This window comes from Atta cephalotes (assembly GCF_000143395.1).
Source record: "Atta cephalotes unplaced genomic scaffold scaffold00025, whole genome shotgun sequence".
NCBI lineage: Eukaryota > Metazoa > Arthropoda > Insecta > Hymenoptera > Formicidae > Atta > Atta cephalotes.
This window is the reverse complement of record NW_012130089.1, coordinates 590,684-610,211: the sequence shown is the minus strand read 5'-3', so window position 1 is coordinate 610,211 and position 19,528 is coordinate 590,684. Positions and strand designations below refer to the sequence as shown.

Genomic DNA, 19,528 nt, shown 5'->3' with positions numbered 1-19,528 from the left:
TTAAATTTAAACTTTAATTAAACCTTTTAACTTAACTTATTACTTACTTACTTACTACTACTACTACTACTACTACTACTACTACTTACTACTACTTACGTCTACTCTCTCTCTCTCTCTCTCTCTCTCTCTCTCTCTCTCTCTCTCTCTCTCTCTCTCTCTCTCTCTCCCCCCCTTCCCTCTCCATTCATCCACCCCCTCCCTCCCTCCCTTTCTCTCTCTTCCTCTCTTTCTCTGATATGAATATATTTGAAATCATACTTTCTAAAACTTTTTTTAGAGTGAGTATCATTTTAAAGAATGAAATTTCATTTTTAAAGATTAGAAATTGAGCCATTCTTTTTTAAGACTAACTCAATTTTCACTTTTTAGAGTGAGATTCCATTTTAAAGAATTTAGAGAGTGTAGTTATTATTACACTTAATTATTATTAACATGTAGTTATTATTAATAGTAATATAGCAGCTAATTATAATTGTGATAATATGAAATTATAGTCACAAATACTAAACTTTTCTCAGTGTAACAGAGTTTGCATGTTAAATATCGAAATGTTGTTCATTGTTAAATATCGAAAAAGCAATGGTTCTAGAAATAATAAAATGCATTATTAAAACACATTGTTTCATTAGTTAATAGTCTATGCATTAACTCAATAATCGAATTCGTTATGTGTATTTAAAAAAATGTTTTAATGGGGAACGTTATGATTATTCAATATGCTTTTTGTTTTCTATTTCTTGTTTTTTGCTGTTTTTTGTCTTTTTGCTTTTAATCTGGTTTTTATGTCACTCAAGATAAAAGTTACGAGTGAATTTCGGAAGAAACAGGAAACATATAGCAAGAAATACAATTGTCAATAAAATGATCGTAAAGGAAGAAAAGCAAAAAGTAAAAAAAAACAAGAAACAAAGACTATATTGTAGAATAGGCTTTAGGATAACCTAATCCTTTGTGTTAAATAATTTTTATTTTTAATTTCCATCTATGTCAAAATGCACTGAAAAAATTCTTCCAATGAGCGTGTTCATAGATTCAATAAATTTCATTAGATGTGTGTTAAATTTTATAGAAGTGATAACATGCATTTATCATATTAACGCACATTGTTTCATTAGTTAATAAAGTTTGTACATTAGATCAATAATCGAATTCATTATATGTATTTAAAAAATTAAAAAAATGTTTTAAGAAGGAATGTTACGATAATATTTAATTGTGTCAATACATATTCATTGTTACAATGAATTCTAATAATAGTTTTATAACTCATATTTATCCTTTTATACAACTTAAATCATTATGAGAATAAAATTGTTTATTGGACAAATTTTAATGAATTTTTTATTGTATTTATTACATTGTATTTATTATATTTTATTATATTTATACATTTTTGATTCAGTGTGTAAATCAATCCATTTCTACTTAGTTTCAAAGTAAACAACATCTAAAAGTAATATATGGTATAACATTTGCATTTAGCAAATAATAAACTAAATTTGAGTCAAATTTAATACGTTTTCTTAAATTCTGAATTATTTCAATCCATTGTTTTTGTTAAATTAATGAATATAGGAGCAGTAGCAATCTGCAGAAATGATTAAAAGTAACTCGAATTGAGTAATTGACGTTATAAATTTAACAGTGTTTAATTAATCATCCTAAAAAAAGAGATAGAAGAATAACATTTCTGCGCTCGTAGCTCGTATTCATCGCTCTCTTATCATCCTCGCTAAATCAGCAGAAACGCAAAAAACGCAAAAATCGACTCGATCTAGATTAGCTGGCCCACATTGTTTAATATAATCCGATGGCGAGAGTTAAAGTTTGGCGAGCGGAAGAGAGTTGGGCCAATCGCTAAGCGCATCGTGCGGAATACGAAATATGATTGACCCCCATATTTCAATATGTGCGCCATGTCGGTTGATCGGACGACGCGTCTTAAATTAAACCACCCGAGTAATCAGATACCGGTACCTGATATCGGCTGCGTGTTTTTGATGAGGCACCGTTAACTATATCGCTCGTAAAAAACCGGGTCAATTTTAAGATCTGGTTCCTGCAGACAATCTGAGAGGCGACCGTATTCGCGATCGGGTGTAACCCGATTTTCTTTTTCGGGGTTTTTTCGTGTTGTAACAGGATTCGATAATAATATTAGCCGACCGCCAAGTACTGATGATATGGAATTGAGAAGTCGATAATTGGTTGAGAAAATACTCATGCGAACGGAATTCTAATTATCAATTCTTGATGTTTTACAATAAGAATTACCTTTCTAAAAGATACACATTACAGGAAGTTTTATCGCTACACTGGAAAAGAAATCTATAGTTGCATTTAATTGGTATTTTGATTTGTCCATTTTTAATCAGAATTCCAATTAACGTAATCAGACTCTTTGAATTGATTATCTCAACTAAAATTATAATTTATATTCTGATTGAAATAACTAGAATTCTGATTATATATGATGTGATCAGAATTTCAGATTCAGATTTTCTGATTTGTTTTTAACCAAGATTTTTTTCCTTATATGCAATAATTGAATATATAATGATTTTATCGCGTCTTTTTTGTCAACTCTTCTCATATGAATCGAATTCTTATATTATTATAAAACATCGAGGATATTTCTGAAAGATATACATTGGATATAATAAATTCTATCACTATTACGCAATAATTGTATGTTCCTTAATTTTTTTGAACGAGATCAATATTCATCCTTCGTATTTAATTCGAAAAACTCTCCCCTGGATCGATCTTCTTAGGTCTAACATCTAAAATTGGTAAAGAATTTCAGCGAGCCGATGTCAACGATAAACGTAATACGTAATAGTTTCACATCGAACGCAGTGGCAACCGAGACGCATTGCACCTAATCTTATATGCAATGTAGAGATGAACATTTTATGTTCCTTCACATCAAAATGCAGCAAATTCCTGACCTAGTGCCTTCTATACTCGCACTTAACGGTATAGTATCGTTATGATGCACTTTAAAGAATCGCGCTCCCGATGATTTTCGCAAGGCAAAAAAGGAAAGGAGAAGAGAGATGCGGAAGGAGTAATTATCCCAAAACGTAATGAACGTGAAAGAACGCGAAGAAGCGTTTTGTTTATTGAACACGATGTTGCGGGTATCGTTGCTAATCATAAGCGAGGCATTGGTGGATTCAGAAATTTATCAAGAAGGAAGTCGAGTCATTGACGCACCGGAAGCCAAACTTTTTAAAAATCAAATATGAAAAAAAAATATAATTTAAATTATTAATGATATTACAATTGAATATATATTACATGTTATTTACATGTATAATTCTTAAACCATTTTATTTAAAATTATATTAGTATGAAAAAAAGAATAATATAATTGAATCTATGTAATATGTATGTATTTTTTATATCTATAGGAGTTTCTTAAATCAAAAAATATTTTAAAAAATGACTCAAGCATTTCAAAAATATAAAAATATTATATAATGTAAATATATATAAAAAATATATATAACAAATATTAAAAAAAAAACTACTCCAAGAAGGAATACCCTCTGAATCCCTCCCCCCATCCCTGTGGATTCTCCAGTGAATAGAGATAATTTGTAATTTGACTGACCTCCGTGTTTCGTGATAGAATGTCTTAATCGCGACTATATAGCGCTGTGTGGCATTACGTCCGCAGAATTAATTTACGGTGTGCGTAGCCACGTGTGTCGGAGAGTAATTATTGCGCAGTCGTAATCAGCTACTCTTTAAGTGTAAACGACACGTGCAGATGTTTTGCAATGCGGGCAATTACGTTGTACAGTAGTAATTATTATAGAATGTAATATTGTAGAAAAAGAAACGTATTGCTGCGTAATAGTAAAAGATATGTTAAGAAATTAACAGGACTTTGATCACGACAGCCTACCGATACAATCTTATCGTATCAAATATCAGCAATGATATAATTTTTTTTCCAAGTAGCGATATAAGGAAAGATAAATCAGGCGAGATAAATTTGAAAAATTTATATGGCGTTTATCTCGAAGTTTAGATAGAAGTTTATTCTTTATGATTTTGTCAAGAAAATAAATTTTTAAATATTATTTAATTACATTTAATTTTGTTAAATTATCGAGAATCAAAAATAAATTTAATTATTAATAATACAATATTGAAAAGTCATTAATCTGGAAATTTATGATTACGAGACGCAATGCTTATTATATAATTAATGTGTAACTTGAACTATTAACATGAACGGGGTAATAATCCTATGATTCACGCGTATTATTTGAATATGTGTTTATTGCGTATTCGTGTGAAAGCGAATGTGATGATCCGTACACGGAAAGAATTTTTTCTTAGAGAATTGATTTTACTAAGAATTGATTTTATTGTACAATTGAGGCATTCTCTGTGAAGCGGAGAATGCCCCCCCCCTTCCCCTCCCCTAGCCAGAACGGTTTTGAAAACAATGAGGTCTGCGACGGCTCAAATTAAAACTTGTGAACATCTACTTTCAAAAACCATCTGGCTTTTTCCTGAATTCAAAATGGTGTATCCAAGATGGCGGCCGATTTTATAGTAGTTTTAGCAAAATTCAACTAATTCGCCAACCTACTCAGCAATGCATTGCGATGAAAAATAACTCTATCTGAAGTTATCTTAAGTCACATTTGGGTAGAGTAACCATCAGGTAAACATAGATTTAACTTTGATCTCATTTTCAAGGTTAAATGAGGAAATTTTTATTTTTTTAATATAATTCCTATTTTTTCCCTAGAAATAATTAATTTCGTTTGAAAAAAACCAAAAATTGGCTAAGTAACGGCGAGTTGAAGAACTGAAGAAAGATTGAAAATTTGTATTTTCGTATTTGTAAAAATTGCGTTTTTTTTTCGATTATTTCATAAACTAAAAAAGTAATCGATTAAGTATATATCGATAAAAAAGATGCGCAATGACGTTCTTTACAAATATCAATCAAAATTGAAATTCGAAAGTTGTCCAAAATTAGTTCGATGGATAATACTTATTCCGCGAGATCCACGTGTATCTCCTTATAGATTCCGGCTTGTCAATTTTACTTTGTAAAACACGGAATTAGGCTATATATGTTCTAAAAATACACAAATCTTATATACTATTTCTGAATTGTTTCTTTCTACAAGCACTTTTTAGAGTTACCTACCACCAGCATTTTTCAGAACTACTTTCCATCAGAGCTATTTTTCACCAGCATTTTTCAAAACTATCAGCATTTTTCAGAGATATCTAGAACATAGAATCATTAATCTCTCAATCTTTTACTACATTTTATATAAAATATCTGAAATATTGCGTCATGATCGTTGTATCAATTTTCTTAACGTAATGGGTCACGTGGAAAGACTTCTTTGTCGAGAGAATTGAAAAAGAAATTTCCGAATTTAACCAGAAAATTCGAAAATTTGCTGTAAATGTAAAAAGAAACGTACATCTTCTGTTCTTCGCACTAGTATATCTAGCGGCAGAAACTTGCATGTGATAAAAGTGAAGATACTGCGGCTGCCGAAACAGGAGACAAAGATAATAATGATAATGATGCAGTAGTGACGCATAGAGATGATATACGTTAAGCAGGGAAATTGAGTTAGAGGAGATGCTCTCGGATCTAAAAGCGTTTTCGAACTTGGCAATTAATGATCCTTTTTAGAATTAAGATTCTCATAATTGCTCCATCGAATTGGAGTATCAATGAAACTCGTGAATATGGCGTCTCAAAATTTTAGTTAGAAAGTCAAAACAACTCAAAGATGCGGGGAGTATCTTAGTTGATACAACTACTAAAGCTGGTAAAATTTTACTCGATTCAATTGTCGAAAATGTCAAGGAATTCTATAACAACGATTTATACAGTAAGATTATACGATTTATACAGTAGGATTGGACAAAAAAGATACTGTATCTGTTAAGATTGATAGAAATAGAACTACTATGCAGAAACGTCTGCTCTATGATTTGAGAGAACTCTATGATTTATTTAAGAAATCAGAAAAACTATTCAGTTGGAGTTCATTAAATTACGTCCCAAATATTGTTTCTTGGGGGACTCGTGGAATAGTGTTCTGTGTTTGCACAATACATCACAATTGTAAATTAATATTGGAATAGATATTCAAAATCTTAGTTGGAATTCAGAGAAATAAATTAACAATTGTAAAAATTTACAACAAATGATGTGCAAAAATCTCACCTCACAGTGCCATTTAGGTGGGTGTTCCAAGTCTTGGTACGAAAGATCTTTCTTCTCGTTTACTCGATTCATTGAATGAAGCGAATATTTTTCAAGTGGGATACAGTGCATGGACGAGAATCCTTGAAAAGGGGTCAAGATCAAATCTACGTTTACCTGATGATTACTCTACCCAAACGTGATAACTTCAGATCGGGTTATTTTCCATCGTAATGCATTACTGAATAGATAGTTGGCGAATTATGTTGAATTTTAGTTAAGACTGTGAAATTGGTCGCCATCTTGAATACGCCATTTTGAATTCAGAAAAAAGCTAGGCTTTTGAAAGTGGATGTCAAGCTTTAATTTGAGCTGTCGCAGACCCCATTTTTTTAAAAATTATTTTGGTCAGTGGGGATCCGCTTCACGAAGAATTGCCCCAATTATAAAATAGTAATGTAAGAAAATAATCTAGAAGAAGTCAATCAGCAGGATTAAAAGTACCGAACAGTCACTATTAACCGTTCCTTTTTTAAATTAATATTGTATTTTTTGTATATGTACAATAGAATTCTGAAATTTTTAGTAATTATGGCTTTCATATTGAAGTGAGGAACTATTTGGTTTTTATATCATTTTTTATTTTCATGCACTGAAAAAAATATAGTCAATGTTAATAAATATTTAATTGAATACGGCTAACTAATATTTATTAAATATAAAGATACATTTATTTGATACAAGAAATGTTAATTTGATTTAATAATCATTTTTTTTATTGAACAAATATTTACTTACTGTAAGTAAATGTTTAATTGGCAGTATTGAACTAAACATTTATTAAAATTAACTATATTTTTTTTTCAGTGTACTAATTTATTTTTTTTTTTTAATGAGTGAAAAAATTAACGTTAATTCTTGTATTAATTTGGAAATTTCTTTCAACAGAAAAATCGATATCCGCATGCATGACGATAAGACGAGGACGATCGGTGAAGCCACCGGCCCGAATGAGGCACCGACAGGAACTAATTTATATTCAGGCCTGGGTTCGAAACCAGTTAAGTGAGTCCCAATCAGACGAGTAAACTTATGAAAAATCCGGATTTTCAGAGATTCGCGCCGCAACGCAGCTTGCGAGGTCGCGATCTTGACTTTATAATACGAGTCTCCGATATATACGTGTACCGTTCATACGAAGAGGTTGAGAGTGGAATAAAGTAATGTTGTACATCGAGGAGATCTAAGTGTTAACAGCTTAATTATGCGATTAATTACTTAGGATAGATCTATGCAAGATTTTATTAATACGTCTTTTCTAAGTGAAACGATATTTCATTTCACTCATGTATTTGTTGATAATGTATTTATTGACTAATTTTCCGTTAATTTTGCTTAGACAATTAATGAAAAACATTTTATAATTTTAATCTTTCGAAATTAACGCTAAAATCTGTAACATAATTAAGACCGTTTTTGTATATATGCCATTCATAGTCGATTCTTATATTTAAAAATGTTTTAAAAACAGTCTTAAGATATTATGAATCAATCAGAGGGTCTCATCTTAAAACATTATTTAAAATAAAAAATTATGAACCGACCATGATTATATCTAAAGATTAAAGCTTCCCAAGAAATTCATGGGATTTATTCATGGGAATAAATTTCATTAATGAATTTTTTAGTAACATTTAGTATTTAAAATTATAACTATATACTATGAAAATGAGTCTTACTTATACTGGATCTGAAAAACCCGTTTAATTAAAAAGGTTGTAATTAATTCAAGGAATAAAATGACATAACTCGTATAAAAAAGAACATTAAGTAAATTTTAAAAGAACAATTTTGCAGCTAACATAATAAAAATTATAGCAAAGAAAAATGAATTGTTTGACATTTTTAACAAAGATATTTAGGGTACAGCTGGGCAATTTGAATAGTAAGAAAATTTGGATAATAATAAACGTTTGCAAGAATTTCAAAAAAAATTTGAGATGCCATGTTTTATATTTAGGATTAATAATAAAGAAGATATGGTAATCTATATATTTATGTAGGTTTGAAAAGATATCTATTGGAAGTCTGTGGAGAGTTTTAAGCAAAGTAAATAGAGAATTTCAATTGTTACTGCAGTTTATAAAAATATATCCTGCTTTAAGCTTTTATGAAATCTACGTATATAAACAGAGCCAAATTATGGATATGAGTTCAAATATTTTAATATAAAGTTTGATTTTTGTTATAATTTTAATATTTATTTTTAATATTATTCTTTAATTTTTTTATTCAAATTATCCTTTAAGATATCCAAATTGCCCCTCAAAGTAGAGCTTCATTAAAATTGTAGGAGGAAATCGAAAATGGCATTACCTTAAGATTTAAAGATTAATTTTTTATACTTTTGGTAAATATTCCTTAAACATGTGAGTTTCCTGCTACATATTTTAAGTAAACGATACAATTATTATTTTTCGAGAAATTGTTTAAAATATTTGAAATATTTAAATTATCCCGCTGTTGATCTATAATTGAATGAATACAGACCCACCGTCAATACCGAAGGATTAATAAATTTCCACTTTTTCGTAGCGCGATCTCAATTAATCTCAATTAATTTAGTCATCAGATTTCGACCATCAGATCTTCCTGCAATTTTTATTCATCTATCCGTGCGGTATCAAAAATAAATAGAGATCATGTCGCGTGCAATTGTTCATTTTTCCACGTGCGCGGTCGACAACGTGGTAGCGTGAAATCAAGTCTTTGGCGTTGCCTCGGTTTCAGAAAATATGCGCCGCGCACTGTGAAAATGCACACGCAACCGTTATGCCACATCCACCGTGTATAACCATGTGGACTGGTCGATCAGTAATCATAAGCTTCGCGTATTCACTACACGTGCTTAACCACGGAGATTAACCCGTTCGCTTACTCCAGCAAACCGGCGCTCGTCCTGCGATCCACCTGTCCGTCATCATGGCAACGCTTTTTTGAATGGTAATACGGAGAAAAAAACTGAGGCGGCGTAGGAAAAGAAGTCTGGCAGTTGACGTTGAAAGAAAGAGGTTTTGACGCTCGATTAAGTTTGACATCACTGAGGAAGGGAAGAAAGGCATTTCTGCGGCCACTTGTTGCTGACATAAAAAGAATTGCGCTATAGGAACGTTCGTTCAGCTTCGTGAGAATAAAAATAAAACCGTTCAAATAATACTTCTATCTCGATGCAAAACAATAACTCTTATAAATTTTCAATGATTAATTCTTATTATATATAATTCGGTTATTCATGTCTTGCACATTTCTTTTCTTTCAAATACTAGCTAGGAGCACTTGGCTAAATGATCTCTTTTCCTTTTTTTAACAATTTTATAAATATTTTCTGAAGATGTTAAGTCTATGTAAGAATTATACTTAATAATTTATATATATTTTTTATTCATTATAGTATATTATAATATATTGTAATATATATTTTATATAAAGAATGAATGAAATTAGCGGTCATGAACGATCCATCGTGTGTAGTAAAGGATTGGAACATCATCGCGCTTACTAAAAAACTTATGATATTATATAACATGCGATTTATGCATATTTAATAAATAAAAGAGATTTTTTTAGAGAAGAAAAATACGTAAAAATTTTTAATCTCGAGGTGTTAATTCGAATATCAACCTCGACACTAATTAAAAAGTAACATAAAATCTACGTTAAAATTTCACACTCGACAACTTATGTAACTTATGTAATAATATGTTATATCATATTTATATTAATGCTGTTTCTACCAATATAAATTAAATTCAGAGAGTCCAATTTATATTTTATCTTTTCTTAGAACTAGAAAAAGAGTTAATTACAGCGTAATTAAAATTATAACTACATTAATAGAAACAGACATGAGTGTGAAATTATATATAACATAGATGTTATGGATATATTTTAATTCGCCTCGACTGGGAAGCCACGACCTAAGCTAACTCAACTAACGTAAACCACGCGAGTACCATATCTCACCTTTAATTCAGCCGCAATACTTGGCGGACGAATTCGCCGGTGGGACGATATGTAGGGTAATCTTGACACACACTGATTAACAGAGCTGATTAAAGAGAGCCGCGGCGCGGCGCACCGCGATCGCGCTCTGCCGACGCGATGTGCTTCCTCGTGTGGCCGATGATCGTGTCGATGAAATAACTTAATTTACACGGGCATATCTCCCTCTGCCCCGCCCGGTTTTCGGGCGTGAAGAAAGAAAGAAAGAAGAGTACACGCGCGTACATGCGCGTACACGCGCGGACACGGACACCTTATCCGGCGCGCATTGTCGGCCGTGAAAAATGGAACGACGGCAAGAAGGAGGCGAGCCGGGACGATCCAGTTCTCTGCGCGTCGTTAACGAACACCCGTTTCTTATCTCGCTATCCGGAGAACAGCCGAGCGGATATCGGCGTACACGCTCCTCCTGATCGCGGCTCGCGCTCTAGCATCGCAAATCGTCGAATCTTATCCGCGACGCTTCTTCATCTCAGTGACACTGGTGAACGACGATATCTTCGCGTCCTTGCAGCGGGGTGTCGGTTGAAGAGCTCGATATCGCGTCGAATATTCCGTCCGTGATTAAATGCGACGTGAAACGTTCTGGAAATTTGTTTCCGTTGATGATTTTTGCTGCAAATTAAATCGTGCGCGAGTGAGTTTGAATATTTCTCCCTCGAAGACACCCCGTGCCACCTTTTAAAGATTCTATCCGTATGTCTTGTACTTCTATGTCAGTTTCGACGGAATTATTTTCCATGAAATATGATCGATAGAATTCTAGGGAATTTAAAATAATCGTTGCCGGACGCTGGTGATTTGGAAGCGGGTCCTTATCGATCACGATCGTTTCCGCTTGCGAGGACGTTATGTCAAATGATTGTGACGCGCGCTGGATTCGGTCCCGTGATCTCGCTCGCTCGCCGAGAATCAGCCGAGAATGATCAGCGGCTCGCGCTCGCTGACTTTCAGACTGATCGCACGCGCGGCCCTCATCGTCGATTTCTGGCACGAGACTACTGTCTCCCTCCTCGAATTACGCGCTAAGATTCACCCTCCTTACTCACTGAGCCCTCGTTGATCATTTCGCATTTCGTGCGGTGGGGCAGCGCGTCATTCAAGAATATATCTCATCCAATTTTCGATCGAGGGGGAATAAGAATCAGGATATTGAGAACTTAACACTTTGATTATCTTGATTTTTTCAATTGATTGCTTGTCATCCTGGCTCTGTTTTTTGTGGCTGAATTAGTGTACTTTTAGAACTTAATCAGATAGGTATATGTTTGATATTTGGCGAAAGCGAGAAAGAAAGTTTTAGTGCAATCTAATGCAGGAATAAAAAACAGACCTATTATTATATTTTTGCATTTTAACTTCTATACCTTTAAATATAAATTGATGTAAAAATTTCAATTTATAATTAAAGGATTATGTTCGATCAAGGCGAATTTAATAAAGCAATGTACCTAATAATAATTTTGTGTGAATTTTACAATTTTCAATTCAAAAAAAAATTCACAGAAAAAATTTACGCAGTAAAACGTAAGCAGCGAGGAACATGTTGGATTTGCTTACGTTATGGCTTTATGATCTCTATCATGATTGGCCAATTTCCTTTTAAGTTTTTTGTGTGTCTTGCCTAAAAGGTGTACACAATAAGATTTTAAGGGCCTAAGGACGAATGGTCGTGAATCGTGTCAGAATCGGTTGATCAAAACGTATGTTGACTACAACTTATTTACGGCAATCCCTGAAACCTTACATTGAATTTTTTGCGCCGATGGTTTTGCATTTTAGCGCCAGAGCTCAAGCTTGGACACGCCTAGATTAATCACTTTCTTACAGTTTATGGCTTAGAACTTAAAGATATACGCCTTAAAATCTCATTGTAGATGCCCTTAAGGCACTAAGATTCGCCTTAACCAAATTTTTTACTTTATTGTCTTGAACATATTTCTTGATTTTTTTCATTTAATATTGTTAAAATTTCATGTCTTTTAATATATTTATAAAATGTATATATATCCATATTGATATAAATGGCGTCTTGGAATTACATATATAGATGTGTCCATAATTAAATACAAGTGACAGTGTGGTCAAGTGTTGCAGAAATATAATTAAAGAAATACAATGAGCCAATGATTGACGCAAAATAAAAACGGAGAAGAATCTTAGATTTCTAATGTATAATTATTTTATCTTATGTGAATTGAAAATAATAAAATTATTGTGTGCAACTAAAATCGACTAGCGTCGATTCTCAGAAGCTTTTTAATTATTAAATCAATAAAGAAATATAATGCGAATGAGAGCCAACAGAATTGTATGTGTAATAATATTTATGTGTATGTGTAATAATATTTATTATGTTGATCACCAATTAATGTCTTGAAAGCGTGAGAGGACATTTCTAAGACATTTTAAGATTTTGAATGAAGAACAAAGGTTTAATAAATTATTAATTTCGGAAGCGATGTAAAAAAAGCAAAAAAATGAACTGAATTTACAAAATGACATGAAAATGTTGGATCCGTTATACAATAACTTAAAAAGATAAAATGATGTTTCCTTGCTTTACAAGCTATAAAATTTGTATCGTTGATTTTTTATTTAGTGATTTTCCGGTTTATGTTAGTAATTTATTTAGTTGTTGTTTGTTCGATAAGTTATAATTTTGTTTTGTCAATTTTTATGTTGATATGTATATATGTATTCTTCTTAACACTTATACTTATAAACAATACGAACACGAAATGTCCTCTCACACTTTCAAGATATAGTTATAATCACATCGAATTTATAACGGATCATCGTTATGCTGAATCACAGAGTAAGGTTTTTCTAATTGATATAATTAATTTTAATACATTGACTATCAACAGCGTTGTTAAAAACTTTCAATTATTAACATAATTTTAGCTAAATGATGGAATTCTTGTTTGGATATTCAGCTAACTTAAGTACAGATGACTATAAGTTTTTAAATTTGGGCAACAGCCTAACGATGATTCAATGGTATTTGCTCTCTTTGTTACAACGATTCTAATTGACTCCGAAAAATGATATTGCTATACTGAGGATGACCGAATCATGTGGTCGAAACGTAATTGGTAATTAACATAAATATTATATTTTATTACACACGTACAACAGTGTCGGCTCTCATTAGCATTATATTCCTTTATTGACTTAATCTTTAGAGCCTATACTTCTTTGATTTTCGTTTAGATTTTTATTTGCACGCATTGATAAGGAGTTTAAAATAAAGATACAGTATCGTCTCGAATAGCGAAGTGTTGCGTCGCGAACAAATCGCCTCGAATGAGCCGTCGCTGTATCTAAATACGGAATGATATTGGGAACAAGAGAACGAAGAGACACGCGGAAAAGGAAGACAGGCGTTATGTAAAATGAAAGAACCAACTGGGGAATGAAAAAGGAGAAAATCGAGGGACATCTACGAAGATAGCGGTATATAGACGTCGCTGTAAAAAGAAGAAAAAAGGGGGTTAAAGAGGGAAAGGTAATTACGGTTAGATAATAAAGATTACCGTTAACAATAACGAAAACGCTAACTTTTCGCGTTAGGCTTATTTAACAAATATCGATTATAATTAATTAATTAAGTACATATTTAACTTGTGAGTTTTTTCCTAGGCCTTTTTTTTATGCCAAATTAGACGAGAAAAGATCAGGAATCGATTTCGACTTACGACTTAGCGGTCCAACGCTATGAGGATTTTTTAAGAGAAACACGATTTTAACGATTACATTAAATATATGATTAGCTATAAAGTAATATATAGGTATATCAGATCTTAAATAATGACAAGTATTTTATGGCACGTGTACATTTTATTTTTCGTAATATGTACGTATAAATCAAACTTAAAATCGATGTACTTTCTTACAAATGATAGCTTTGTGCGCACGTATTTAGTTATTGTCTGAAAGTATAGCGATATGCTTATCGGCGCAGAGAGTGAAACTGCTCATAACAGGTTCATGTTGTATCTAATGCTTATACATGTCTATGAAGATTCGTACATAATACGTGTTCGTATACGAGTATAAATGAAACTTAAACTCGATGTATTCTTTTACAAATTGAATATGTAACTTTACGCGCACGTGTAATTATTGTCTGAAAGTACAGTGATATTAATAACGCGCAGAATGAAATTTCTTGTCTGCTGTAAACGGTTCGCGTATTAAAAAACGTTATACGTGCTTAAAAAGATTTGTACGTTACGCATATTTCTACAATAGAGTAGTGAGTTTTAAGAATACAATTGAATGAATAATCGATCAATTTCTTACTACTCTATTGATCATCACATAATTCTGTATGTACGTATAAATCAAACTCAGAACGATGTACAAATGATCTATAATAGTTTTGCGCGCATACTGCAGATCCAAGTGTGCAAGAAATGAATACAATATATGTGTATGATTATTTTAATGTAAAAATGTCACTAAATATTACGTTTAAATGTTCAAATTCATTTTTTTATATCGAACAATGTGTTAAATCCATATTTTAATCTGATCACACACACATACATTGTAATAATTTTTTACATACACGGATTTACATATATGTTTAATTATTATCCAAAAATATAACCTGTTTGACACATGGAAATAGTTGTAGAACAGGTTCACGTAATTAATAATAATGCTCGAACGTGCCTATAAAGATATGTATCGCGATGTGTCTGTACGACAAAAGGACAAGTCATTTTCTCTGTAGCCAGTAAGCCTGACTTTCGCATAGTTTTGATGGAGACAAATCCAGTTCCACAAGGTACTTCGTCTCGGCAAGTTTCGAAACATAAGATACAAGTCGCAGCTCATCGCGCGAAGTGCCAAAATCCTTTCAACATCCAAGACAGCAACTGAATAGGAATACAAGTTATTCCTCGTGTGAAGAGTGCGCAACTCCGATTTAAACCCAGATAGCATGGAACATTTTAATAATATTAAGCAACATTAGTTGTAGTCTTGATGCAATGATAGATTATCTCGGAAACGCGTGATTCTTTTTCCTCATGTAAATGTGATGATATCAATTAGTTTCAGAAAAGCGAGTCAGATTTGTTCTCTGAATCTCTTCAAGTATAAGATTCTCTTCTCAGAATCTCAGAATCTTTTCAATTAATACAAGTAATAGATTCTCCTCCGAAGATTAGTTTTCGCCGTAGATATTGCCATCGCGTTATTTTCGATCGTTACTTTCATTCAACATTATCATGACATAAAGAAAAAAAAATACACATTCAGAATTCAATTCTCAATCGCATCATAGATTAAATCAAAACGAAAAATCTTATGTCCTGCTAGAGAATGTTCTCAAAAACAAATTCATCTCAATCAATTATCCAAAATGTACAAACTGATGGAAGCGAATTCCTTATCGAATTTAGATCAACCCTCGTTCTGCAACAGGATCATGCGTTTTCTACACTCATGCATAAGTCGTTTCCTACCAGCAGAACATAGATACTCCTTTTGCGTTTAATTATTAACCTATGATTCATGCGAAATTACAAATATTTGATAGATATTGAAAGTTAAATTATGAATATTTTTTTCACATATGTTTTATAGTATTGAAAATGAAAAGAACGTGCGATTATAATATCTATAGCGATTACATCTTAACACTAATTTAAGAGATCAGAAAACGGGACCAATCGACTCGCTTTCCTTTTGATAACTGATATCGTACTTACTTGGTGAAAAAAAAATCCTGCGTTCCTAAGATGATCTTGTAGAGTCTTTTTGAATCGAAATTGCGTGAACTCTTTGCGTATTAAAAGGATACTCTCTAAAACTTTTAAAATAAATCTCATTTGTAAGAAATGAAATCTCATTTTTAAAGATTTAATTAAAAATTGAGTTACTCTTTTTTAAGACTAGTTAAATTTTTATATTTTAGAATGAGAATCCATTTCAAAGAATTTAGAGAGTATATACTCTTCTTCTCCTGGATGGCTCATACGCAAGTGTAGAAAACGCGCGAAAATGCTGTTACTTGAATTGACATGAACTCAGTAAGGTGTTCGCTTCACTATCGCTTACAGCAAACAGTTCTAATGATAGTAACTATGAATTAAAAGACGTCCCTTATGATTTAGGACGTCTCGAGGGAAGGCACAATTTTAGATCGATAAGTTTTGTACAATAAAGTAGAACGTTTGTCAGGTCGATCTCTCCTACAATACGATAAATTCTGCAAACGCTCAGTATATAAAGATAATTATGTTCGGATAATCTATGTTCGGAAAACCGAGTGCTCCAATGTATCATTTTATTTTTGTTTGCATCGAATATTAAACAAGGATAAAATGATACTACTCGGCATTACTTGAATTCCAAATGTGCTTCAATAACAATTTAAAAAATGGAGAGTTTAAGACACTTCACTCGTTGCGTGATTGGCAGTGTAGTATTTTTAAGTCTCTACTTGAAATTTAAGAAATAAATACAATCGAAAAGCCCTTGTAATCGTTCGCTACACTTTTGCTAAGAAGAAATCTTCAACTTCATCAAAAAATTTGTTATAACTATAAAAACCTTCAGTAAGCCATGATAAGTAAATGAAATGAATATTGTACTATTATTCACGAACGATCCCAAGGACTTTTCGGAGGTTAATTTTCGCGAGGATATAAAAATGAATAACAACATCATAATTATCAGTTTAATATCAAGTAGAGCTCGATAGAATTTTAATTCGTATTTCGAATTAAAACTGAATGTCATAATGAAATCAATTAATGTGCAGTAATGCCATTTTGTAATCACTTACGTTACACTATTATGTATAGACAGATAATTTGTGTATCCGAATTATGGCACATATGCAATATTTTTCAAAATTTTCCACTTATCCCCCTCCACATGCTTTAGCGTCGCTGTAACATCAGCGATTACAAAATAGCACTATTTTAAATGTGTAGGAGAATCGAAACAAAAATATTTGATTTATCACTATGATAACAAGATTGTATTGTATTAAAATAAACTTCAGTTGTACATTTAACAACTTTGTCCATGAACACCTTTATTATTTGCCACATTATAGTCTCTTCACGGTCATAATGTAACTCTTGTAATGCAGCAGAAAATCTTAATTTATATGGCAATTCGCACACGAATATACACATGTACACACATGTAACGAATCTCACGTATATAATATACTCGCAGTTTTTTTAAGCGGATTTGTCGCCTAATCGTCTCTCGTGACATTTACAGACAAAAATTGCTACGTTATACTGTCTAAGAATCTATCGCGATTAACACAATTTAATTAGTACTATACTTATATAATAGTTAGCACTAACAAAATATAACAATAGTCTTTGGCTCGTATGCTCTTCTTTTGTTTCTATACAAGAGAATGCGTATTTTCAGACGTATTACTTCTATATTTACACTACGTAAGAGGTTTATTCACCTGTTATTTCAATTTAATTGTTTTACTTTGTCGATAAACTTAAAACGATGAGACGAGTAGTGATCTCGAGAGCTCGATTTGTACGAAAATGCATTATCCTGACAAATATTTCGTTCGCGTTTATTAAACATAAATGCGATTCGCAAAGGCAATAGAAAACATTTTCAATGCTTAAAAGTTTCTGTAACATAATGAAATTCAAGAACGACGTGAACAGAAATAAAATAATCAAGATAATATGAAAACTGTAAAATGAGTATAGAATACCAAAATTATATGTAAAATAATAGTACATACAATCGAGTTTCATAGACATTAAATGTCATTGTATTCGTTACTGCTGTAAAATTCTCTTCCCAAAAAGTTAGAAATTATTACGTTTCTGCTTATCAGATAAATTCTTAACTATTTGACAACTGATGTTATTTCATAATATTAAGGGAAGATGTTAGTCTAGGTGCTGAAAAAATAAGGTGTTTTTAAGAATTTTTTTTACAGAAAATATTCAAACATTTTAAAATTTTTTATATGTAAAAGGTATAATATAAGTTATTTTACGAACATTTCTAAATTTTTATGTCCATTTTGTATTTCTTCTTCTCTTTATTATAGTTCAATCATAGACTTCTATGGGAATATTCGAATTTCTATCTGGATGTTCCTAGGGTGTCATCATGTCATCCTTATTTAATATTTGGTAAGGTAAGTTCCGAATGATCTAGCAACCTCTGATCTATTCTCTGTCTATTTCCACTATATTTTCTTACAATGCTTATAACGTGTGGACGTAAAAATAGAACGCATCTCTATTACCGACTATCGATTTTCATGTGATACAACTGAACTTGATTCTGAGCTGTCCTTTAATTTACATATGCATATGTCTGTGAGTATATCATGTGATAATGTTATAAATTGTTAGTGATTTTGTCTCTATGATATTATTCGTGAGAATACGTCAATTTGAAGGAGCCGTCCAGCAAATCTATTCTGTAACTTTCATTATTATTAGGTTCGAAACGGCAAAGCGACTAAGCGTGCTTATCGAACAAATCAGCATGATTGATTTTTACTAGAGATCCTTTAATCAGATACTGGTCATAAGGATTTCGTCAAATTTCTTCAAGCGAGAAAGAAATATAGACTATCCTCATTCCTTCACCAACAGCGGTGTGCATACATCATGTATGGATCTCTAGTTTTTTGCTGTCCAACCTGTGGTCCAACCAATCATGTTTAATTATTTGGCAAGATTAAGAGTGGGATTTCATTTGTGCATTTTTGTTGTACGATAAATTTTTAAAGCCTTTTGATATAGATTCAAAGAGATCTCTCTGTCCTACATGCATTTGTCATACGACAACCAAAATGAAGTCCCATCCCTAGTTGTTTTACGAAATGCATTAAGAATCACAGAATAAGGATTGCTATTTTATTTGTGCGTTTTTGTCATATGACAATTTAGAGTTGAGTAGTTTCTTGCATGTATAATACGTATGTATAATACGTATGTATAAAACGTACGTATAATACATAAATATATATATAGTATTATATGTATAAAAATCATGTATAATAACGTATGTTTAGTACATCTCAATCTTGCGTATACAAATGTGTACAAGATAGAGAGGTCTCCGGATCTCTCTATTCTACAGCCAATCGAAAGACTTGAAAAATTTGTCGTAAAACAAAAACGCATAAATGAAATCGTATCTTGGGACTGCCTTTAAATATGGAGAAATCGGCAATATCGACTGCAATAGATAAAAGTCTGTAGGTTCAACCCATAATCACGAATT

At 31.9% G+C, this 19,528-nt stretch overlaps 1 protein-coding gene across 1 annotated transcript in view; it reads right to left on the bottom strand.

Moving 5' to 3' along the window:
- LOC105620215 overlaps nt 1-9,306 on the bottom strand; it is a 14,334-nt gene extending 5,028 nt beyond the window's left edge. Inside the window, 1 exon segment of the mRNA XM_012201721.1 lies at nt 9,147-9,306. Within this exon segment, the coding sequence (XP_012057111.1) occupies nt 9,147-9,306 (160 nt within the window).
- Between the last annotated feature and the right edge of the window lie 10,222 nt (nt 9,307-19,528).